The sequence below is a fragment of the Lissotriton helveticus genome, chromosome 11 (assembly GCF_964261635.1).
Source record: "Lissotriton helveticus chromosome 11, aLisHel1.1, whole genome shotgun sequence".
In the NCBI taxonomy this organism is placed as follows: Eukaryota; Metazoa; Chordata; class Amphibia; order Caudata; family Salamandridae; genus Lissotriton; species Lissotriton helveticus.
This window is the reverse complement of record NC_136072.1, coordinates 945356811-945383592: the sequence shown is the minus strand read 5'-3', so window position 1 is coordinate 945383592 and position 26782 is coordinate 945356811. Positions and strand designations below refer to the sequence as shown.

At 42.9% G+C, this 26782-nt stretch overlaps 1 protein-coding gene across 1 annotated transcript in view; it reads right to left on the bottom strand.

The window, feature by feature from the left end:
* The window catches only part of PITPNB (phosphatidylinositol transfer protein beta), a 463503-nt gene that overhangs the window by 285685 nt on the left and 151036 nt on the right, over positions 1–26782 (bottom strand). Inside the window, exon 3 of the mRNA XM_078667295.1 lies at positions 7417–7562. Coding sequence (XP_078523421.1) covers positions 7417–7562 — 146 coding nt within the window. The remainder of the gene's footprint in view (positions 1–7416; positions 7563–26782) is intronic.

The window sequence follows — 26782 nt, the reverse complement described above, 5'->3', positions numbered from 1 at the left end:
GACTACAAAAACATGTATTACAATCTTAAAAAAATATATATATACAATCTTTACTTCAAGGGAAGCATGAAGCCACAATCTGCGGTCACAATTTTGCAATGATAACAAACAAAAAGAATTTTTTCAGGTGTACATTCTTATCAGATAAATTCAATCTTCAAACAGATGGTTATTAGTAATGTACAAGCGGCGTAAGAAAATTAATTAAATAACCAAGCCGCTCTCGCAGACGTTATGTGGCAGAAAGCCTACGCGTTTCGAATCCCAATTATTCCCTTAGGATTCTCTTCAGGGCCTCATATAGTATCTAAACAGGGGAAAAGAAAAAATAAAACAAGGAAAATAGTAAATCAAAAGTACTGAATGGAAACCAGAAAAACAGGTCAGGACACACTTATACTCATAACATATTTCTAGACCAAACATCAAGGAACCTGACTGGAGGTGCCAAAACACATACTCCGCAGCTTACCGCTAAGCGAAATCGCCAGGTTGGTGGAGAAGCATGGAGCCGTGGAAACAATGATCTAAATCAGAAAGCTGGAAGAACATGTCTCAGATAAGTTTGTAAATGAGTTAGGTGCAACTTGAGAACCACAGAACGTAGTTACTACTTGCCTTCTCAAAGAGGTATGCTGGTATTATTATTTAATTGGAAAGCCAGGGCGGCGGCGTGCCGGTGGAGACAACCGAAGTGGAGATGTCTGCCTATTTGGAAAGAGGATTAAGATCTTATTAAGCCAGGCCTATATTTTCGTTTGGACGAGGAGCCACAATTCAAAACTGGGCACAGTGGTTGAAATTTGAAAAACTGCACACAGGTTTTCATTAACAGTGTCAATCTGCGGACCCAAAGAGGTGTATAGCACTGAGCTACAAAAGTCAACATCGGGACCGAAACTTAGCCGCGGAACTGTATCTTACCTAAATTGCGGTAAAACCGCTACTTGCAGGAGTGGAGGGTTTCGGTTCGACAAAAATAATCTTGAGTTCACTTTTATTTAATTCGTAGACGACAGCGGCAGGTCAGTGTGCATGCGTCCTCTGAGTTCCTGGAATAGGATACAGAAGTATTTAAAAGCATGGAAGTATATGTACCGGCGCGTCTCATGGCTTATGTTGCCTTTTCATCAGTTAAAACTCACCGTCCTATATACGGACTTTTGGTTTACTTAGAGCTGTTAAGCATTGCTAGAGAAGGTAGCGAAAGAGATACAAGAATTTAAAGACTACACTATAACACAGAAAAGTATCCAATTTGAGAAAGATAAAAAAAGTTGTTCATTGGATAATATATATCCATACCTTCAGGTAGACTTCTACTCGAAAGCAGAATCACGACGCTTCCTCCCTGACAATCAAGGAAGGTCCAGAAAACAGTTTATTTCTTTCTCAGATACGTCTTCGTCAGGGACAGATAGTGACACCAGTGTTAATTACAACCGCCCTAACAGGAATAAGAATTGGAACACTAATCAACAACAACAGGTTCAATCATCTAATCCTCATTTTTTAGGGAGAGGCCAGACGCGCCCCAGAGGCAGGGCGAGATATACAATCCCATGGGAAATGAAAACACGACGCCAGCATTACAAAAATTAAAAACGTCGCCCATCTTTAACCTCTCTTAGAAGGTACTCACACAAGAAGAAGAAAGCATCCTGGCAAAGGGTTTATCCTTTGTACGTTCCAAAAGAACCGACTTTGTTAAAATGAAGTCCGAGTTTATTGAATTCTGCAGAAAACTGCGGCTTACTCTATTTTTTAGTGACAATCCCATTCAAAAACCGGCGGAAGTGACTGGTTTAAGAAATAGATCCACATTCTGCCCCCCTGCGAATAAAATTCCGAAAGAACTTGTTACTTTTGAAAAAAGCGTCCTTTCTGCCATCTCAGCCATGGAAAAACAAAGAAAATTTGTGAAATTTAATACCACCAAAAAGCAGATGACTGCATTAAACAACTTAAAAAATTACACTTCTGTAATAGTAAAACAGGCCGATAAAGGCGGTGCCATAGTAGTATGGGACATCGACAACTACACTACCGAAGTAATGAGGCAACTAGACGATCCCAGTTGCTACCGCAAGATAGGTAGAGACCCTACTACAGACCTTCAAAACAAACTGTTTAATATAATACAGGAAGGATTTGACCAAGGATTTGTCGGCCCTAAAGAGCTGGAATATTTAAAGATCAAACACCCAAAAACCCCGATGTTCTACGTTTTACCTAAAATCCATAAAGATCAATACCATCCGCCAGGCAGGCCCATCGTGGCAGGATGTGGCTCCCTGCTTGAGCCAATTGCCAAATACGTGGATTGTTTCCTAAAGGAATTTATGTGTCAGGTGAGATCCTACCTACAAGACACCACGGATTTCATCAACAAATTGGTAAATATCAACTACCGTGAACACAGGGATATTCTGGTCACTTTAGACGTGACATCCCTGTACACACAGATCCCTCAGGATGAAGCGGTTGCGGTCCTGTCGCACTTCCTAGATCTAAGATCCCACCCAGTGCGAGTACCAACCAAATTTCTAGTAGAGCTTGCATCGTTTGCACTAAAGAGAAACTACTTTTGTTTCAATGGAGAACTTTATTACCAAATTAAAGGGGTAGCCATGGGCTGCCCCTTTGCGCCGGAGCTGGCAGTGCTCTTCATGTCTATGTATGAGGATGCCTATATACACTCTAACAACCCTTTCCATCAATATATCGGAGCTTGGCTCCCATTTATTGATGATGTGTTCATGATATGGACAGGAGACAGTGACACCTTGTCCCGTTTCCATCAATGGCTAAATTCCAGGACTGCTGATATAAAATTCAGCTTAACCCAGTCCACCAGTAGAATCTCATTTCTTGATGTTGAGGTTTTCCCAAAAGAAGGTAAACTGGCAAACATTGTTTGTTAAACCAACTGACCGAAACAAATCTTTAATGTTTGACAGCAATCATCCTAGAAGCCTCAAAGAAAATCTCCCTTACGGGCAGTTCCTGCGAGTCCGCCGGAACTGCACGTTTAAGGAAGATTTCCATCATCATTCTGACAATTTGATAGCAAAGTTGTGCGATAGGGGCTACCCCAAAAAACTAGTAAAGAATTGTATGAAGAGAGCCCAGTGGACTCCACGAGAAACATTACTGGAACGAAAAGACAAACCTAATGTAAAGCGACAGGTATGTGTCACGACTTTTTGCCCCAATGCAAACCAGCTAAAACGGATCATTGGACAAAATTGGCACCTAGTTAAGAACCTAGATGAGAGCCTTAATGACCTACCTTTGTTTGCCTTTAAGAAGGAAAACAATATTGCCAACCACATTATCCGGGCGGCAATGCCTGCCTCAAAACCGCCCACATTACGTCAAATGATGAGACTGCCTCCTATAACTGGACACCACAAATGCGGAACCTGTCTTTGTTGTGAATCCACGCTTGAAGGTTCCCTATTTCAGCATAATGGGATTTACTGGAAACACAATGCTTTCAGTAACTGCAAGACTAAGTTTGTAGTCTATGGAATTATATGCCCCTGCCAACGACTGTATATAGGTAAAACCAATCAAGAAGTGCGGCAACGCATCTCTCAACATAAGTCCAGACTCAATAAAAAAGTTGAAAATGCTCCATTGGTACAACATTGGATAAGAATGCAACACAAAATTAGCGATCTTAGATGGACCGTGATATCGCGAATCGAAAAGGACGCACGTGGAGGTGATCTGAATTTACAACTTTCCAAAAGAGAAGCTTTCCTAATTGTAAAATTTGATACGGCAACATCTGGCCTTAATGAATTGAGTGAAATCTTCAAATTGTAAATATGAAGTTTGTGCACTGTTACATACCACCAAGGTTAACATGCCTTCAGTAATATAGCCATCGGGTTGTGCCATCCCAATCTATGTGTGTCTTTTTGCATACTTACTTTCCTGCTTTCCCCACTCAGGAACCATGAGCCACCCTTGCGTGTAATGAAATCAAAGATTTTATGCCTTTGGTTTATCTCGCATATGAAGATCTGCCCATGAGCCACCATAGTTCCGCAGTTTCTTAGAACACCCGGCTGCTAGTGCCTTCCTCCGCTCCGGTCCAAGTTCTGACCTAAAGCGCTGTATCTCTTTAAGGAGGAGGAGGTCTTGCTTCCGTCGCGCCTCTTTAAAAACCTGACAGTGTCTCGCCCGGGCCTGCTATACGCATGCGCCCAGAGGTAGTGCCGACCAAGACGCGAGTGGATCTACGCTCCTTTCTAAGATATCAAAGTAAGTGTTGAGCTCCAGCTGTTTTGTAACCAACTTCGAAACGTAAATATTAGTGTACATACTAATATGCACCTCTTACTGTTTTAGCCACCAACATGGCGCTGCCAGTTGCCCTAACAGCTCCAGTAAACTAAAAGTCCGTATATAGGACGGTGAGTTTTAACTGATGAAAAGGCAACATAAGCCATGAGACGCGCCGGTACATATACTTCCATGCTTTTAAATACTTCTGTATCCTATTCCAGGAACTCAGAGGACGCATGCACACTGACCTGCCGCTGTCGTCTACGAATTAAATAAAAGTGAACTCAAGATTATTTTTGTCGAACCGAAACCCTCCACTCCTGCAAGTAGCGGTTTTACCGCAATTTAGGTAAGAGACAGTTCCGCGGCTAAGTTTCGGTGCCGATGTTGACTTTTGTAGCTCAGTGCTATACACCTCTTTGGGTCCGCAGATTGACACTGTTAATGAAAACCCGTGTGCAGTTTTTCAAATTTCAACCACTGTGCCCAGTTTTGAATTGTGGCTCCTCGTCCAAACGAAAATATAGGCCTGGCTTAATAAGATCTTAATCCTCTTTCCAAATAGGCAGACATCTCCACTTCGGTTGTCTCCACCGGCATGCCGCCGCCCTGGCTTTCCAATTAAATAATAATAACAGCATAACTCTTTGAGACGGCAAGTAGTAACTACGTTCTGTGGTTCTCAAGTTGCACCTAACTCATTTACAAACTTATCTGAGACATGTTCTTCCATCTTTCTGATTTAGATCATTGTTTCCACGGCTCCATGCTTCTCCACCAACCTGGCGATTTCGCTTAGCGGTAAGCTGCGGAGTATGTGTTTGGGCACCTCCAGTCAGGTTCCTTGATGTTTGGTCTAGAAATATGTTATGAGTATAAGTGTGTCCTGACCTGTTTTTCTGGTTTCCATTCAGTACTTTTGATTTACTATTTTCCTTGTTTTATTTTTTCTTTTCCCCTGTTTAGATACTATATGAGGCCCTGAAGAGAATCCTAAGGGAATAATTGGGATTCGAAACGCGTAGGCTTTCTGCCACATAACGTCTGCGAGAGCGGCTTGGTTATTTAATTAATTTCCTTACGCCGCTTGTACATTACTAATAACCATCTGTTTGAAGATTGAATTTATCTGATAAGAATGTACACCTGAAAAAATTCTTTTTGTTTGTTATCATTGCAAAATTGTGACCGCAGATTGTGGCTTCATGCTTTCCTTGAAGTAAAGATTGTATAAATATATTTTTTTAAGATTGTAATATATGTTTTTGTAGTCCTCTCCCCACTTGGTTTGAAAGTGTTTTGAATGCCTGAGATATGCCTGTAGTAGCAAATGATTTATGATTAGTACCTAGTTCTCCTATCTTTATGTGTCCTTTTTGAATACGTTCCTTTTGATGATTTAAAAAATATAAGTCTGTTTTTCTAAAATATGAAAATAAAAAGCTATTAAGTAGCAATTCCCGTTCTTGAATTCATTTTTCGAGTTCTGTTTGGTCCACTGTTTATTTAAATTAGTTGCATCAGCACTGGCACCCTATTCTTGTGTTTTGTGAAGTCTTACATAGCATTTGCACCATAGTCAAATATTATGATTGTTTTGTTTGTGAATAAATCCGGGACCTGGAAAGTAAAAGATTTAGATAAGAGGCCAAGACAGAGTACTTACAAAATAATATAAACATCCAGGAAAAGAAAGGAACTGATCAGCATGATCGGCCTACACGTTTAATGGCTCCAAATGAAGGCTCCTTGATATTTTATTAATATATCTGACTCTGGTGATGATGATGGATCAACAGAGATAGAGAACATGTGTGAAGTGACGTGGGGCAATGCTTTGCCAGAAACCCTTGAAGATATTTACACAGAGAATAAATATACATGGGTTTGACCTTAAATTGATATCCTAAGAACTAAATGAATTTATTAACTTTGAGACCCTACTGATGGGCTTACTGAATCCCCCTGCCATCCACCTAGCAAGGCTCCAGACAAGAAAAGAGCCTCATGTGAAAACAGGCAAAAGTACATAAAAATAACTCTCAGACAAAGAAGGCATAATAGGTATGCTTAGACTACCTAGACTTTAAGAAAGAAAGAGTGGCATAAAAAATGAGGTACTATTGGAAGAGTGTTTACAGGGGTCGTAGGTGAGAAACGTATGACAAGGGCTTTTTACTCTGCATTTCAAGCACTTATGAAATGAAATGAAATGAAAATAAAACTTATAACGCGTGACTTTGCCCGGAGGCGTCAAGGCGCCTATAAAAAATCATAAAAGGCAAAACCAGAGAACTAAGGGTAAGCTTTGGCAAAAAGCCATGTCTTCAGGGCATTTCTAAAAGTTTGCATCGAAGGCAGAGTCCTAATTTCATGGGGAACAGTATTCCACCATCTAGGAGCAAGGCTGGAAAAGGCTCTACCTCCCCACTTGGCTCTTCGAACTCGGGGGACTGATAGAAGAAACTTCTTTGAAGAGCGGAGGTTTCTAGGGGGGCATAGAGAATCAAGAGATCTTTTACTCCTCCTGTCTCTTTTCTGTTAAAGTCTCCGTAAACCAAACAGAGAACTTTAAAAGAAATCCTGGCATCGATTGGAAGCCAGTGCAAGGATTTCCTGGCGAGAGTTGCTGATGACCTCCTAGGCAAGTCCAGTACAAACTTCGCCGCGGCATTTTGCACAGTTTGAAGTCTTTGTAACAAGCATTTATTTACTCCAGCATATAGGGCATTGCAATAATCAAGCCGAGAGGCTATCAATGCAACCACAATTTGCTTCCGGGCTTGTACGGACAGATAGTGCTTAATCTTCCGCAAGATCTTAATAATGCCCCAGCAAGTGGAGAGGGTCCTGTTGACTTGCTGACCCATAGCAAGGGCCGGATCGATCATGACCCCCAAGTTTCGTGCTAAGAGGGTAGGAACATGTTAATGGGCAGAGAGTACCATGATAAGACACTGCAATAACCTTCTTACACAGAAGGTCTGTAATAATGGGAAATGTTTGAAAGTTCATAAATGCAGATAACCTTAAAATATTGTATTGTAATGCAGGCATGAAATTCTGTTTACTATTAAAAAATACTCTAAATAGAAATTATTTGAAAAAAAGACTTACCTTTTCAAATGATATATCTTGTGCGTATACTGTCCCTTTTCTCCATCTTTTTCATATGGCTCGTTCTTTAAGACCTCAATTCCTTCACCTCCTCCAGTTTCATTTTTACTTGCTTCTGCCACAGAATACAGTTGCCCAACCTGATACTAAACATTGGATGATACATAATTAAAAACCTTATGTACAGTAGAACAACTCTGAAGCATACACAACACACAAATACAAAAAAATATCTAATTGTTTTAATACATTCTAATAGCAAAATACACTATTTAAAAAAAATGCAATTATCTTCATGAAGTCATATTAAAGTAGAACATGCCATTTTTCAAATGTATGGAGAATACAAAGGCAGATGTTCTCTTTGTCCTAAATCAAGTGGGAATTAGTGTAAGCACACAAATCCATGCACCAGAACAGGCAGATTAGTCATATACAATACTAAGGTATCACAATGGACTAGCGCTGAATAGCAGGCAGGACGGGAATGTGAAAATAGGCGTCCTGCAAGTCCAACGCTACCATCCAGTCACCTGGGTCCAGGACAGACAAAACCTGAGCTAGAGTGAGCAACTTGAACTTTTCCTTTTTGAGGAAGTAGTTGAGGGCTTGGAGATCTAGGATAGGGCGCAGGCCCTTTTCCATCTTTGGGACAAGAAAGTAGTGGGAATAACAACCACAGGCTACGTCTGGCGTTGGAACCCTCTTTATCTCTCTTTTGGCCAAGAGAATCATAATTTCCTCCTGAAGCAAAGTCAGGTGAACCTCCATCAGCCGCTCGTAAATTTGAGGCATGGAGGGAGAGGTAATCTCGAAGGGGAGGGAGTAGCCCCTTCGGCCTATCTGGAGGACTCACATGTCCAAGGATATGTTCTGCCAGTGGTGAAGGTGATGGTTGATCCTGCCACCAACTTGCTACCCATGATCTTGAAGGGCCGTACTGAGATTGCAAAAGGCTGGGTGGATTGACACAACCTCTGAACACCTGTTAGAAATGGGGTGTCTTTAGATGGCAATGATATGCACCCTACCCAAATGTGGACAGTTGCACAGAGCAGTCGGGCTAGTCTTCACAGCCAATCTATAGACTACAGAGCCAATCTGTAAAGAATTTGCATATAACCCACAGTAACACAGTGAAAACACCACAAGTGGACACCACACACGTTTAGAATACAGTATCTTTCTCTACACCAAACAAGAACAAAACAACAAAAATCCAACATACAGATATCAAAATATGACTTTCAGAAGGAAAAAAAACAGTTCTATCCATAGGAAACTATGGATGCATCATTTTTAGCACAAAGTAACTGGGATGCGTCAAAATCACATGGAAAAACAGCAGCAGGGAAGGTGATGCATCGGTTCTTTATGCGCAGAGAAGGTGATGCATCAGTTCCATACTGCGACGCAGGGCGGGTGATGCTGTGAGACTGTGACTACACAAACAGGCAGAGGCACACAGGATGGTTAAACAGAAGAAAATGCCCACTTTCTAAAAGCGGCATTTTCAAACACACAATTTAAAAACCACCACTACTAAAAGGTGTTATTAAATCCTGAGTTAAGAGAGCCTAAACTCCAAACCTCTAGCTGTTCCCAAATGAAAGTTACACATGTAAAACAGTACAGTGCAACTCCAATGATAGCCTATGGAAGAGCTAGTCTTCGCAATAGTAAAAAACAAAACAGACGGTATTTCGATATCAGGACAAGTAAATCACACCAGTACATGTCCTACCTTTAAAATACACTGCACCCTGCCCAAGGGGGCACATTGGGCCTACCTTAGGGGTTACTTACATGCAAATATAGGGAAGGTTACGGCCTGGCAAGCAGGTGCCCTTGCCAGTTCGACATGGCAGGTAAAACTGTGTGCACAAACACTGCAGTGGCAGGTCTGAGATACATTTGAAAGTAGGCCTGGACGGTAAATTCCATTCCGCTCGCATAATTTGCGAATTTGGGTAATTTCACATTCCGCAGAGAACGCTGAATTGCCCAAAATTCTGCGATCCACGGCTTCGCGGAATTTTTTGCTTGTTCGTGCTTTCAAAATGCGTGTTTGCAAGATATCTCCCCAAGCACGCAAACAGCGTTCGCGAACAAGAAGAAAGCATCGCGAATGGGCAGAACAAGCAATTTCACATGTTCGCTGAACTTTTGCGGGCTCGCTGAGATTTTTTACCATTACGCGGAGCTTTGCGTAACGAGACTACGCAAATTCCGCCAACCCCTATTTGAAAGGCTACTTGTGTCGGGGAAACAACCAGTGCTGCAGGCCCACTGGTAGCCTTTAAGTTACAGGCCTTGGATACACACAGTGCACTCTACTAGGGACTTACCAGTAAATCAATATGCAAATCTTGGAGAACCAATCAGTATTACAATTTACACACAGAGCACTTGCACTTTGGCACTGATTAGCAGTGGCGAAGTGCTCAGAGCACCTAAACCAGCAAAAACGAAGTCCAGCACACAGTCAGAAATACAGGAGGCAGAGGCAAAACGTCAGGGGAAACCACGCCACGGATGCCAGATCTAAACCCATTCCACGAGGTCAGAACCAGCCATGCCCACTGTCTCGTAGCGGTTGTTGAAAGTTGCGCCGTCTTGTGGCTGGGATATGACTGCCACGTTTGCAAGCCCCTTCCGTAGCCACAGAAGGGGCGAAAGGCAGACTGGGGATGAGTGGTCACAGAGGCCCAAAACTTGGCCGTAGACCGTGAGTCCTTAATGCTCCACCGCCATGTCTGACGGGTCTCCGAAGTGAGGCCTGGACACCCTCAAAAGCCAGAAATCGTCAATCCAAGCGTGGCGTCAAAAAGCCACCATTGATTAAATCGATCTGTCCAGCGAATGGTCGCATAGAGACCACAACAAATGGCAAACTTTGCCACATCTCTCCTGTCTGATACTGCTTTGGAGAGGATGGCCTAGGCCTCGTCGGGGACCTGTGGCAGCACTTGCGTAACTGTTTCCCACAAAGTGTGGGAATAACAGCCCAATAAACATGGGCTGTTCACTGATCGCTGGCGGAAGAAAAAAAGTTTCTTACCCATCTTTTTGGATTCCCTATCCGGAGGTGCGGAAGGGAACGCGGATGTTCGTCTTGACTGCCACGGAAGGGAGCTGAAAGCTCAGGACCTCAGCTGTCCTTCACACCATCATAACGTATGATGCTCCCTCCTCCATTGCCAGGGTAGGGAGAGAAAGCAGGGCAGAAACTGGAGAGCTATCCAATCTGCTGGCCTCACCCAAGTTTTCATACCAGTCCTTTTCTTGATAAGGCTGGGTCTTGTAAATGTTCCACCGACCCCTCCCAATCTTCCCCCATACCTAGTCCTTCAGAATAGGGCTGAGAAAACTACCTAGCACCTAAGGCTTCTATTGGCACTGGTACGCCGCCAAGTCGGCTCCAGGTCTTAGGGAAGAAGAATGGGACTAGCTCTACCAGTGAGCACCAATGGTGTCGGAGTCTCAGCGTCGAGACCAGCGCCAGGGAAGGTCAGAGTGGTACGACCAGCATTGGTCTGGATTTATCGCCAGATGCAAGAGGGATCAGCGGCACAGGGGCTAGACCCGAACCCGATGAAGCCCTCTCATCCTCTGGGGCCCAAAGGGCCAGGTCACCCAAATATGAGGAACGTGGCATCATAAATTTCCTTGAGCTGAGCAGGGTTCATTCCAGCTCCCAGAAAGGCTGGGAAGTGCAGAGCCAACTCAGGCGCAGGTTCCAAGAAACGGAGCCTAGATCGCCAAGACTCCTCCATCAAGTCGGACGATCGATTGGGAGAAGCCAAAGCAGGCTTTGCTTCTTGGGTCTCTGTGCTTCTTACCTGACCAGCTCCATGACTTCGAGTGGGAGGACAAAGACTTAGGACTCCCGTAGCGGTGCCTGGTCCTTCCTCTCAGCCGAAAATGAGACCTCCAGGGCGAACAATGCAGTGCTGAGTGCCAGGCCACAGCAGCTTTAGGGACGCTCTCTAAAAGCTTCCAGAGCCATGATCCAGCAGTTGGAGTATGACTTCGATCTGTGGTCGCGCTCCAGGCACCAGAGACAAACCAGGTGTGGGTCTGTGACCGACATGGCATGGAACAAGTGCCGCACAGCTTGATACCAGAAGTCTTCTTTGACATGAGGAAAAAACCTACACATCGAAAAAGGGCAACAAAAAGGGAAATTAGCCTGTTAAAAAGCGACAAAGGGTAGCTCTCTTCACGGATCTGTGCTGGCTGACGCGGAAAGAAAAGAACGGACATCAGCGTGCCGAGGTGGTGTCTATATAGGTTACGCAGACACCACAATGGTGCGGACGACACTGACGATGTCACATGGAGGCAATGGACGCCATCTACCGGTGCGCAGGAGTATTGCTCAAAGAAAAATCTTCTGTATCCAATGTGACGCCTGGGAAATTCAAAGGTAAGGAATCTGTGGCTAGATGTCTCTATCAGATCTTAAATTACAGTCCTCAAATTAGATTGTTTGAAGCCTTTTTTATTCTCTTGACACCTTTTTCCTTTGGAATATTCAAGTTCCGCTTTCTCCCTTGGAGCCAGCACAGGGGGAGAAAAAATGTGCCACACCTTAGTAGATAAGACACTGTTTTTTCTCAACCATTCAGTGCAATGCTGCAGAACAACTTTGGTTGCTGCACTGCATTGCAGCAAAAGTTAATAAATGTGCCACCCTGGTGTCTATAAGATCAGCGTGATCAAGTCAATAAACATCTGTTATTCAGCACCAAGATACCCTTTTAGGTGAATGTGCGCTTTACAAATACACGTTATGTTAATATTATAATCCCAGTCTTTAGCAAACTTCTCTAGTAGATTTAAGATCTTTTCTAGGACAGACTGAATTGCAATATGTATTGATGATCTAAATATCCGGTCTATTAGTGGGAGTGTTTTTTGTTTACCTCTACGCAGAGTTTGTTGCTTTTTATGGGGAGAAAACAACACCTTATGGTCAAGTTAAAATCAGAGAGGATTTCTATTTTCTCATAATCCTTTCTTGTTTGTATGGTCAAATTATACAGTTCATGCACCAAAACCTCCTGTTCAGTGGTAATAGCCAAAAGTCAGGGTTGTGCTATGGATTGGGAGTGTATTCCAGTGGAGATTATATTCATTTTGCCATTTTCAATTTCTCTCAGTGCTCCTTTAAGGGAAGTGTTTGTAGGTGCTACTATATATTCATTCATTCGATACTCCAACATTCCAACTCTCCTCTTTCCCAGTGTCTGGGAATAATCTGTGATGAATCTGTCAATCCTAAATCTTTGTCAGGGCCGAAGGCTCAGATTATGCATTAACTTTCTTCATTTATTTGCTCATAAGTCCAATAATAAACATTACCTAGATCAATAAAAGGTCTTCCATTACTATGAATACTTGAAATAGCCACAGAGTCATTTATATCCTGTCAGTCTATATAAATACAAGAAAGCTGTGAAAGGATGAGTTATTGGATAATATGGGGTTACACTGGAGCTGACTAACCATTTCTTGCAGGTCCCTCTGAGTTTTCATTTGTGCCAGACACATTTCTGGTGGATGCATGGGGCAGTTAAGTGTCTTAAACCTCTTCTGCTAAATAACAGGGGCCAAGCTAGGAGCTCCGCAGAGAAATGCTCGCTATGCAGAGCCTCATTGTGAATTGGATGCAGCTCTGCAAAACGAGGGCACGGTAGCGGCCCACAACACCCAGGGGGCCAGCAGATGCTCTGGCACAGATGACAATCTCCACTATGTTTAGTTAGTCTATACTTCTGCTCGAGCAGAACGAGAACAATGAGATACTGGAGAGGGAGTGTGACTGGCAGGTTAACACACAAATAATACATCTTAACCTCCAGGGTGGCTTAGAACTATGGAGGAGAAAGAATATTACTCTCCTTGCACTACACATCCTGTTGAGGGGATATTTATGGGTGTCCACAACCTCACCATTATTAAAGGGCCCTTTACATCCCTGGGGAAATGCAGATTTGGAGGGGTGAACCAGATACTACATGAGCACTGCTCCTTAGAAGGACACTAGGAGAACCCCCTTTAAATGTGAATAGGAGCCACCGATGCTTTACTAGGTTTACTTCATCTGTAGAAAGATACGTGTTAGGACGGAAGAGTTCTTGCGGAAGGTAAATGATGTTTAATACTTCCTCCCACTCACTAAGGAGTTTGTGGATGCTATTGATACATTTTCACAGAAAGAAAGGTCGGCCACTTTAGAACCCTGGTTCAGGCAAATTCAGCTCCAAGCAGTAGAACACAAAATATAGAGAAAGGCACAAGGCACACTCGAGCTGTGGAATCTCAGGGGGGCAAAAAACAGCTGGTAATGTTAAGGCCAACAGGGACAACTCCTCCCCTTCTCTAAGTGCTTTTGATACATCAAGGTAAGCCATTTTTAAAAGGCGAGCTATCATTGTGGAAGATGTTAAGGACAGTAGTCATCCTAAGAATACCCCTGGAGAGGATAGAGATTTAACCCATTTGAGAGAACACAATGATAGGGAAAATTCAGAGAATCCTGATTCGTATGAGGATTTTTGTGACAAACCGGGGGCTAACAGACCATGGTGACTGGAGGAGGGGCACATATAAATCTAGGGTGTGCCAACCCCAGTGAGGGAGTTGTCAGGGCTAAAGGGCCTAAGGTTATGTTGGACACAGAGAATATTTTCCACCCAGGGTCTTCAGAATGGACCGGGTGGCCACAGTAGCTCAGTACATGAACACACTTATTCGAAAACCCATGTACAAGGAAGTCAGAGTGCGACACAAGGTCGAGTGCTCAACACCTTCCCTCAAAGGTAGGCTAGCTTTAATCATAGAGATAGATTGCATAAAGGCCATTTTTATCACCAAATTTGTCAGGGGATAGATCTCCTTGCACTTCGGTCAGGACAAATTATTGGATGTTCTGGGCCCATTAACAAAAATTCAAGAATGTTCTCTGGGAAAATAGGAAATCGTAAAGGGTTTCAGCACAAAATTCTGCTAAAATCCAGGGTGGAACCTTGCATTCACAAGTTTAGGAATATTCCTTTTTCTATAAAAGATGAGGTTGAGAAAAAACTGCAGAAGCTTCAGGATGAAGGCATAATTGAACAGGTAAAGGTAGCTGAGTGGGTTGGAGCAGTTGGGAAGGCCAAGAAATCTAATGGAAAGAGTTAAGATTGTGCATCGATCTTAGAGAATTGAACAAAATCTTTAATTGACCAAATTTCCCCTAACTAAAAACAGTGAGATGCTTTCACGTACGAAAGGCAAGAAATGGTTTACTACTACAGATCTCAGTGCTGCGTACTACCAGGTCCCATTACATCCAGAAAGTAAAAGCCTCACCACATTCGTAACCCCATTTGGATGTTATAGATTTAAAAGAGTACCTTTTGGGTTAGCCTTGCCGGCAGCTATGTTTCAGAGATTCATGCACATAACTTTTAAGGATGTTAATGATTTATTAATATTCTAAGATGATATTTTGGTGATGGGGAGTACGAGAGAAGAACATGATCATAAACTCAAACAGGTAATGACAATTTTGAAAAAGAATAGTTTGACTGCGGAGATCAGTAAGTGTAAGTTTGCAAAAGAAAGTGTAAAATATTTGGGGCATGAAATTACAGATGAAGGCATCAAACCCAGGAATGAGTTGCTGGAGGCTATCAAAGAGGCGCCCTCTCCAACTAATGAGGATGATGTTAGAGCATTCATGGGTTTAGTAGAATCTTACGCACATTTTTTGAAAGACTTCTCTAATAAAACTTGTGTGTTAAGACAGCTATTTAAAATTAGAAGTACATTTGAATGGTTTGGGGAGTGTGAGAACGTATTTAACTATCAAATTAGACATTTGCAATGCTCCACCCTTACAAGGGTTTGATCCTTACTTGCATAGCATAGTCACCACTGACGCCAGTGGTAAAGGAATTGGAGCTGTTTTGTCACAAAGAGATGAATTTGATTTATAGAACCATTTCATTTGCTTCTCGTTCAATCACCCCCACAGAACAGAAAAATGTTGTCATTGAACTAGAAGCATTACCTTGCATCTGGGCCATGGAACAATTCAGACAGTACACTTGGAGTTATAGAATTCCTTTGCGCAGTAATTAAACCATTTACTAAAGTGTTAACAACTAAAGGATTGTACAGTGCTTCGCCAAGACTTGCATGCATTTAATTAAGGCTATTAGACTACAACTATATGAGGTACCAGGAGTGAAAAAACGTAGTGGCTGACATCTTAAGTGGCAATGCCTTTACCGTTACAAGAAGAAGACATAACAGAACAAAATAAGTTTTGTGTACCAAACATCCTTGAGGAAGTACCAAGTATTTCTGAGAATTAATGGTTACCAGCACAGAATGAGGATACAATCCATCAAGAGATGTATAATAGAAATGAGGATGGCTGTTACTTTTAGAGAATTGAGACATGAATTGACTTTTGAAGGGGGTTTGATTATGAGAAATGGTAGAGTAATCCCTCCAGTTAGTCATAGATCCAATATTTTATACATATGACATGAAGGACATGTGGGCGTGGCAAAATAAAAAGTAGGGTCAAGAACCCTTTTTGGTGGCCTGGTTTGGACTTACAAATTGAGAGGAAAATAAGGAATTGTATGTCCTGCGAACATTCTGATAAAACTCACACTACATTTAGGACACATATACATCCCGTTATCAGCCCTAGTATGCCATGGGAAAGAACAGGCATTGATGCTGCTGGTCCTTTGTGGGAAAATTTCACAATAGTACAGCAAAGGTAGTGGTGGTTCAGACTGTCGTCCTTCCAATACTAAAATGTGGTTTATATTGTAACTAGTTGTAGCAGTACAAATTATTTTCTGTATGGTGATGGTGCCCCTCGAGTTAACAGTGACATCCCACTACCACAGATGTAGACTTCAACTGAAATCCCAAAAGATCAGTTGTAAGAAGCTAGTTAGAAAGTTATTGTACCTCAGTACTCAAATATTCGTTTTACATAGAAGCAAGTGCTTCTAAGGGAGATCGTTCCCAGTCCTGACCTTCTTAGGGAGTCACGACTTTCAATGGTTCAAATAAACATCCAATATTTAACTGTATAAAGAGAGCATCCAAAACGTGAGATATCTTTGCTGTTTTAATAACATGTTTTGCACAATTATTGTCTGTACAGTCTCATATTAGTGATACATGTTACAAAACTCGTTGTTAGTGTTTCTTCTGTACGTATATCCAAGAGAAAATACAACAGGCAGCCTACACGTGTTTCGTTAATTGAACGTAACTTCCTCAAGTCTTTTATTATTTCTTAGTTGCTAAGCGTCATGTGCAGCTTAGAAGTTTCTCAAAAAGGAATGAATTGATGAGCCTTGTTTAAGAGGTTGAATTGCCTCCCAATCTAATAAGTCAACTTGCTGTTCCCCCAAACGTCACAGAAGTGTGATCCTTTTTCAACAGTTTCGCTCATCTATGTGGTTCCAAACCTGTGTCCATTAAGGTTGGGGATAGAGATAGGGTGAAAAGGAAATGTATGATAAAAAAAGACCAAAGTCGTTTTTCCAAACCTTTCATTGTTGAAGTATACTGCAATTCTGCCAAGTTAAATGATGGGAAAGTTTGGCATCTCTCTTCTATTTCCTTGTGTGAAGAGTGGAAAGGCTGTGTACTTCTGGGCAGGAAAGGAGGAAGTATGATTGTTTGATGAAAAGTGGTGAATTGATGGATCTACATACGAAGGGCGTAGTAGATTGTGAAGCAACAGGTGAAACTACGATACAGCCTAGTGGTGACGGGGGCAGTAGTTCTGAAAAGTTTCAGGAAATAGGAGTTACTACACCACATCCTGCAGGGTAAAGTAGTAGCAGTTCAGAGGAGATTCCTAGTAATGGAGAATGTGAATTAAGTAATGAGTAGGTGTCCAACAGTGATGTGGAAGGAGGAGAAGTTGGGACAAGTGAACTAGAAATGATTCACAACAGTGACATAAGTGTGTGTCCACAATCCCTAATAAAAAGGAGTAGATTTGGACGAGTGGTGAAGAAACTTGATAAATTGCATGATTTTATATGTGATCAATTAATATGAATTATGTTTTTTATTTCATGCATCCCTATAGGGTGCCACTATTATATTTTATAGTCGTTTTTGTTTATATCTTATGTTCAACTCTTTGTAATTGCATGAAGAATATATGCGTATATTTAAGGTGTAGGTTCCAATGACAAAATTGAGGTACACTTTATCTCAGGAAAAATTATTTCTATTTTCTATTCTCTTAGTACCATTACTTTTTTACTTGTTTTTATTGTATCAGGAGGGGGAAGTCTTGTGGTGTATACAGTATACTTTGAAGCTATGTGGTCAATAGCCTCTCATGCATTGTACCACCCTGTCAATATATTTGAGAAGTCATATGTCATATTAGAACCTTGGAGTTGAGTATGTGGTCAGTTGAAGAAAGCTGTTTGTCAGGACAGTTCATTCCCACAAGCTGAGTTAGAGTACTTATACCAATAAAGTCCTTTTCCTTCAACTCACTGAGATGATACATCTTTACACAGGGGCTAGTACAAGGTGAGGGGTTTGCAAAGTGGGTATTAGGGGGTACGAGAATGTAGGCCAGAAAAGGGGTGAATGCTGGCTGGCAAGGGGAAGCATTACAATCTCCCCAGTGGCTTGTCATAGGGTTGGGGAGGTCCAGGGAATTGGTCTTCTTTCCTTACGCAACTGTTCGTCCAGACTTTCTGGCTGTTAAATTCGGTGAACTATTCCAACCAATTTATGATTAAGTGGAGTGAAATTTCACAGGGGAATTCAATGTCAGGACACTGAGGCAAGGATTAGGCATTTTTTTCTTCTCTATTTTTCAAACAGCAGCCATGTTAACCAACAGTAAATGGCTAAGCACTTAATTTCCCATGATCCCTGGGACACCATAAAGTTCAGGAGAAAAACAAGTCCACCCATTCAGGCACTTCCAGCCCCTGTGACTAGCGTTGTCCCTCATCAAACCTCCTCTTTCTTCGCTGCTGCAGCCATGTTAAAAAGAGTGCGGGGACGCTAGTCCCATATTTTTCCCTTATTGCCTTGGTCTCTTGTTAAGCGTTATTGATTTTATTGCAGGTGTGAAGCTTCTGATTTGTTTCCGTGGCTGCAGGAACACTTTGACGCTCCTTCGCAGCCAAACCCTGACGTTTCTATAGTCCATCAGGAAAGCCCGGGATGGAGAGTGTGGCAGTCTGTCAGCCACTAGAGTGCACACATCCCACGCCACGGGTTAGACTAGATTGTTTCGTGGAGCAGAGTTTGCGTCAGTTACGGATTTGAGCTGAGCGCGTCCACCCACGTTGTTGGTCAATCAATCAAAGCATTTGTATAGCGCGCTACTCACCCGGAGGGTCTCAAGGTGCTGGGGGAGAGGGGGTCCGCTACTGCTCGAACAGCCAGGTCTTGAGCTGCTTCCTGAAGGCGAGGTGGTCCTGGGTCAGGCGGAGGTGGGTTGGGAGGGAGTTCCAGGTCTTGGCGGCGATGTAGGAGAAGGACCTTCCCCCTGTGGTGGCTCTTCGGATGCGGGGGACGGCGGCGAGGGCGTGGCCGGTCGATCGAAGCTGGCGATTGGGAGCGTAGACGTTGAGGCGGCTGTTGAGGTATCCTGGGCCTTGGTTGTGCAGGGCTTTGTGTGCGTGGGTGAGGAGGTGGAAGGTGATTCTCTTGTTGACCGGGAGCCAGTGCAGGTCTTTCAGGTGTCCGGAGATGTGGCTGCGACGGGGGATGTCCAGGATGAGTCGAGCTGAGGCGTTCTGGATCCGCTGGAGTCTCTTCTGGAGTTTGGCGGTGGTTCCGGCAAATGTAATGTAGAGCCCCGACCGGCCTGGAGCAGAAAACCCTTTGTGGTAAGGTTGCAGGGAACAAAACTGGCCTTTTAGCATAAGTGGCCAAGCTGATCTAACTGCCTTAATTGCTTTAGCTCGTATGAACTGAGTGCGTTGGGTCTGCCTTGGTCCCTGCAACCAGTTTAGCTCGGTTTTGACTGTGCTGGGTTTCTCTACCCAGGCTGGGTACTAGCCATTAACACTTCCCTCTCAGAAGCAGTACCTACCTGTGCATAGACACCTTCACAGGTCTTGTGTTGACTTCTGGGTATTTCCCAGTTTTATTGCTCCCTCTTACCTGGTGAGCGGCCACCCTTCCCTATTTCTACCTCCTACAGCCGGCTAGCGCACTGTTATATATACGCCATTGAGGAATTTGGAGACTACTAAGAGGAGGAGGAGGAGGATGTGCAGTATTTCCCGGTCATGGATGGCTTTTGTGACGGAGTGGACCCCTCCACTGTCAGAGCGTCTTGGAACCAATGACTACTCTGGAGAAGAAACTGCTGGACCTGGCACAGCGATGCCTTCAAACCCTTGCACAGAGGGATGAATTTCTGGGCCCTTTGCCCCGAAAACCTCCATAGCAGGCCCATGACCTTCTCCCCGAGAACCCACATAAGCGTCCCCATCCCAGGGGGTGGATTTAGAAGTCTTTGAAAGGCTTAAGAAGGCGTATCTGGGGGCTCAGGTCCCTCACCCACTGAATGACGCTGATCTTACACCAGTGGACGAGATGGATCCAATAGCCGCTCCACAGCCCTTAGATGAGTTGCTTGCTGGGTCATATGGCGAATCATACCATGACCGGTCCTGGCGTCCATTCCATTCTTTACACCCTGATTCCCGCCCTGCAGCAAGGGTCCCACGAGATGCGCAGTCAGACCTTCTAGAGCCTGAGGAGCTCTTAAACTCCCACTCCTTGGGGGGGGTCCCCTGCCATAAAGTGGCCAATTATGTGGCTGGTAGGCTGCGTAAGCCACTGGACCAGGAGGTCAGTTCCCGGCTTAGGGCAGAGTGTCCCGCCCTACTTTGGAGGGAGAGGTGGCGGTCACACCCGAGATTGATGCACTTATGACGACCTTTTTAACGAAGTACCATAAGGACCCCAAGAACGGCACTGACTGCTCTTTGTGGTCGTGCCAAAGTAAGCTATTGAATATCACGGGTCCGTTGGTTAAAATCTTTGATATGGGAGAGGACACTAAGGCGTCGGGGGACCAAATTCCACCTGAGGTCCACTCCAATTGGGCACAGAGAGCAATTATATTTCGCAACAATGCCAATTGAACCATTTCTACTGAAAGGCACAGGTCATTGGGTATCAAACTGGACCCCAAATTAGGTGAACTAGCCACGTCTAAGGCAGATCAGGTGGCTCAGGGCAGACCCATTGGTGACCCATTTGTCAAAGAGCTCAGCACGTTTGTGTCGACATTCAACTCCCTGGACAAGGCCCAGTCAACAGTAAAATTCCATCTTTTATTTTTATTTTTATTGTGTTTATTGCATTTTCAAACAGAAAAATGTAAATAACATGTTGAGTCCAAACAAACAAACATACAGGGATAAATTGTCCAGGGATCCTTGATAGCACTGGTATGAGCACACGTTATTCAATACAGATAGATCATTATTAATATAGGCAAAATTTCATTATCAACTTCATATATCCATTTGGGGACGCTCTATGTACCACACTGATTCAACATTCATTCAGTCTCCTCAGGATGGAGAAGCAGGTAAGATCGGAGTGGCTGCCAAATGTTTTTGGGCCTGGAAGAAGGTGGATGCATGGAGGCATATATATCACTGGTAGTGTCAACGTATATTGGGTCCTTCATCCAGGCCTTAACCGCCAGGATCCCAGGACTGCACCAGTGTCTAGAGAGCGGTCGTTTGGCTAGAAGTAGGGCAATGGCTGAAAAGCGGCGCACACCAGGTTGGAGCGGCTTCACATAGCCCAGCAGTGCCATTAATGGGGAGGGGGTTAGATTGGCTTCAACAACGCGGCAAGGCAGCGCAAGACTTTGTTCAAATACACCCACACTGGCGCGCAATTCCATGCCATATAGGAGAAGTCTGCAGCCTCCGCCGCACATCTAGGACAGGAGAGGGGTTTTGTGAGGTCCATTTTTGCCAATAGTTTAGGTGTGATGTATGCTCTGTGTATGTATTTAAATGTATGGCAATGGTTGAAGGAGACATATTGGATCTATTCACAGCAGTAGGTCCATGTTTTATCAGATAGGGGGTGACCTAGATCTTTATCCCAAGCAGATCGTGCCCCATGCCCACTTAAGTCTAAGATTAAGAGCCAGATGATAGTCGAGAAACCAAATGGGCACAGGAGGCGGTAGGTAATAACAAGTGAAAGTGTGTGAGGGGGGCAGTCTGCTGGCTCTCCAGTAGATGTTCGTAGCGTAGCTATTAAAGTGTGTGTTCTGTGCAGCAGAAATCGGTCCATGTAGGACACATTCCGCTCTCCTGTGAGGTCCTGGACAGATGGTGCCTGAGCTCTCCGGAAAAGCTGTCCTAGCGTATGGAGCCCACAACGGGCCAGCCTTCTCTTAGTCAGGGTCTCCATAGTTGGAGAGAGCCATGGGTTATATTGTAGTGGTATTTGTGAGGAGTATAGGAGGTCACTCCGAAGGGATCTGCAATGTTGTGTCCAGGCCAAGAGTCTGGATTGGAGTGTCTGTATGTCAGACGGTGTTCTGGGAATTCCGTGCGGAATAAGCGCACAGTGTGTTTGGGGTTGAGCCTGGGTCCATTCAAGCTTCAAATATTGCAGTTGTGCATCCTGGTGGTACCAGTAAAAGGCGTAGTGTGCCTGCGCTATTAGAAAATATAGAGAAAAGTCAGGGACTCCAAATCCACCGCGTTGATATGGCATTGTTAAAGTCTGCCCCCCTCTCCATATGAATCTAACAAACATGCCCCTCAATATATCGAAGAATTTTGTAGTGAGAGGGATGAGAATATTTAAAACCGTGGGAGGACCACCATCTTAATAATGGCAACTCTCCCGGCCATAGATGGGGGAAGTTTGATCCATCTATCAATTTGCGTCGATAAGCGCTCAACTGCAGGGCTATAATTAAGTCTGATCACGTCTGCCGCATTGCGATGTAGATAAATTCCTAGATATTTAGGGGGTTCATCACTCCACCAACAAAATAAGCAGCACTACTTGGGCATCAAAAGAAATAGTAGAGCTCATTTTTTCAACAAGAACAAACTTTGCACGATGGGGAATAACATTAGAGCTCCCAATGACTATAAAGTATCCATTCCATTTATTAAACAGTACGGCCTGCCAATTTAAGAATTCAACTGAAAAAACGTACTCAATCTTAATGGGGGCAAGAAACAAAACAATCATGCAACATCATCGAACAGTACAAAAAGAAGACAAGAGAACCATGGGTCGAAAGAAGACGAAGATTGGTCTTGGATAGCACTAGCTCTAAACTCGCATCGATCCTGATGGAAGTAATCTAGTCCGAAATAATCAAAAGCAAAACATCAAGGTATGCGAGAAACCAGAGAGGACAATAAAAATCTGCTCTTGGAACGTTCATGGTTTTAAAGAAATGATTCAAGATCAAGAGACAATAGCCTTTCTGAGTAAATTCGAAATAATACTTCTTCAGGAAGCATGGAACGAAATTCCGAGACAAATCATGGGATATGAGGAACACCACGTATTGGTGGAGAAAATCGCAAAGTACGGGCACCCAAGGGGAGGATTATCCATTTTTATAACAAACGATCTAGGGGTGAATTGGATACAAGTCATCAAACTAGAGAACAAAGCATGTAAAGACAGAGTAGGTTGGAAGTTATTGATCATAAATATATACATTCATCCAGAAAAGGCTACAAAAATAAAAAAACTATTAACGTTACTAAATCTGATAAAAACTTTACAAAAAGCCCACCAATTCCATGGGATGCTCATCTCAGGCGATTTTAATTGCAATTTAAATAGAGCCATGGGTGACAAAAGCAATATCCAAAAAATATGGAACGAGCTGGAATTATTAGGATTAACGATCCTAAATGGAAATATGAAGGGAGATCAACCTGCAAAAATCACCTTCTCGAGTGGAAAGAAAAATTCTATATTAGATTCCACATTAATTAGTAAAGATCTAATAAAGATGGTCGGTCATTTTGAAATAATAACAGGACCTGAAAGCGATCACTTCCCACAAGAGATCATATTTAATCATAAACACTGAAGATAAAATGAAGACCGCGTCATTAGCTTTTATTCCGGAAATATACAACCTGAAGAAACTCAAATGGAGAGGCCCCATAATTAACGATATAATGGATTGGGTGTTCGAACATGTAAAAAACACGGAGGTCTTTGGAAACCAATCATTAGAAAGAAGATGGGAGAACTTACACAAGCTTGTGCTAGGAAAATTTCCGGTAAAAACTACAGCAAAATATGGACAAGATTCTAACAAAGACCCATGGTATACTGCTAAGTTAAGAGATAAAGAAAGGGAAATCGCGAAAAAACTAAGAATAAAGACTGTAGACAACAGGTTGGGAATTGAAGTAGAAAACAATTAAATACCGAAAATGAGAAAAGAATATAAAGAGGAATGCAGAAAAGCGAAAAGACTGTACACGGAGACAATTTGGGAAGATCTACTACGGACGGGCAAACTACCAAGTAGCAGTGAATTCTGGAGTATAATAAATAAATTATCAAAAGGAACGGGCGGACAGCAAAACATCGGAATTAGTGCAACCACATGGCTACATTACATGGAAAGCCTGTATAACACACACAGGTATCAACCCCACAAAGAAATAAATAAATACATAATAAAAGGAACAGATCAGACTGACGTAGTAACCAGACACGGAAAAGATGATCAGTATGAAGATTCTTTCAATGGTGAATTAGAAGACCTAACCTTGCTGACAACAGTAAAACAAACAACCGCCATGATAAAAAACTGAACGCGGAAGGAGCCGCAGGCCTTAATGGGCTCCCAAATGCTCTATTCAAATACGACCCCGATTTCTGGGCAAAGTACCTCACACCGTTATTCAATCAACTATTCACGGAAAAAAAGATACCCCAGTCCTGGCAGGGCAATATCTTCCACCCAATATACAAAAACGGGTGTACAATGGAACCTGGGAACTACAGGTTAATAGCCCTTATTGATGTTGAGGCAAAGCTCTTCGCATCTTGTATACGGATTCATCTTCGGGATTGGATAAATATAAACAAAATAGTACCAAAATTCCAAACTGGTTTCAGGGAAGGCATGGGTTGCACAACAAATCTCTCAGCACTGGCGCTGCTAATCGAAGGAGCAGTAAAAAAGAAGACTGGACTACTAGCGTGCTATATAGACTTGAAATCCGCCTTCGACCGAGTTCCAAGAGACCGTCTGTGGAAAAAACTAGAAACATGGGGTCTCCCTCAGAAATTAATTGACATTATAATAGCTTTATACAGCGGAACGTGGGCAAAAGTAAAGCTTGGCGATGGGAGACGAATATCCGCAGAATTAAAAATAAGAAACGGCCCAAAACAGGGCTGTGTGCTCTCTCCAAGCCTCTTCAATGTATACCGCGCAGATTTAGAAAGTCACCTGCGGAATGTGATCGGACACCCACCAAAATTGGCCAACGAATACATCCAGTTCTTATAATATGCTGATGACATCGTGGTTTTAAGTCAAACCCCGATAGGCCTCCAAAGAGTCATAACTAAAATAACGGAGTACTTTGACTTCGAAGGACTGGAATTAAACATCAAAAAAACGAAAGTGGTGAGATTGGCGGGTTCAAGCAGACGATCATTTAAATGGTACACAAAGAACAAACATATCGAGGAGACAACATCATATAAATACTTAGGGGTTACACTAAGCAAAAATATGTCCATATTGCATCAAAAAAGAGACATCGTTGCTAAAGCTCAATCACTTAGTTTCGCTTATAGAACACTCCAAAAGAAACTTCAAAGCCCGTCATATGACCATCTTCTAAAAGTAATGACAGCCCAAGTATTACCAACTCTGTCCTATGGGCTAGAAATATGGCATGGAAAAGAAACCGATATTTTAAATAAACTTCAGACAAAAATATATAAATCAGTGTTTAATCTTTATAAAGGATCAGCTCCAGCACAAATACGATTGGAATTTGGCCTGCAAAACCAAACATACCAAAGGAAAGCAGTCTTAGCGAAATGGTGCTGGAAGCTTAGATCAGCAAAATCAGGATCACTAAATAACCTATGTTGGCTGGAAATTAAGAAACAATACGATCAACATGAACCAAACTCTTGGGGTGATGACTTGCGTATAGCCTTAGAAACCCTTAAAATAGAGGAAATCTGGAACAGCCAACTGGAAGAAGCGTCTTTTAAAAACAATTGTAAATTGAATGCAAAGGCTCTATCCCAGGTAGAAGACAAAATGATCTTGGCCAAACGTCGACACGCATGGACCGTATTAAGTTCATACAAAAGATTAAAACCGCAACCTCACCTCGTGGCACACTTCTGTCTATTTTTAAAAACGAAATTCATGGCTTTTAGATTGGGCGACCACCTCTCTAAAGATTTGATACCTTCGTGGAAAAACACACAACAAAAAACAAGATGTAGACTATGTGGGTACCACACGGAAACCTTATGCCATCTAATGTGTACATGCGAGTCAATAAAAGATGAAAGAAGAACTTTGCTGAAATCAGTTCTAAATGCCCTTCAGATCTGCACTTGCAGGCAGGCTGTCACCAGCTGGATGGGTGCGGGCTCGAACGTTTTGATATGCCGCGGGGTAAAATTCATGATGAAAGTAGAGACCCTTCTTTCAAAGGTCGAACTAGCTTAAGACTGGGGACAGGAAAACAATGTCTTACTTTTTTAGAACTAAAAATATTTTAAGAAAATGATTTTATCTTTTTTACTATTTGTAATTTATATATGTACACTTTATGGTTGTGATAAACCAAATAAAGTTAATTTTTGACTGACTGACTGACTGACACTCCACCAACAAGGGAACTCGAGAGCAAACGGGGCCGTAGCGTCCGTCACTGGAAATATTTCAGACTTGTTCCAATTGATAACAAGCCCAGAGAAAACCCCGAATCGCACCACCTTCCGAAGAAGGGGAGGGAGGTTAGTCTCAGAGTCGCCAACAAACAATGTGACATCATCAGCATACAGTGACGCCAACAACAGGCCTTGAAGGAAGCGGAGCCCGCGTTGCAGGTGTCGGTCCTAGATGGTGAACCAGTGGGTCCATTGCAATGATAAATAGTGGTGGTGACAATGGACAGCCCTGTCTGGTTCCCCGTGACAATTCAAATGTATCCGAAATGCTTCCATTTATGCGAAGCCGGGCAACGGGATTGGAGTATAATAGGCGAACAAGATTCAGAAAGTTTTGAGGGATACTGAGTTTGTGCAAGGTTGCATAAATGAGTCA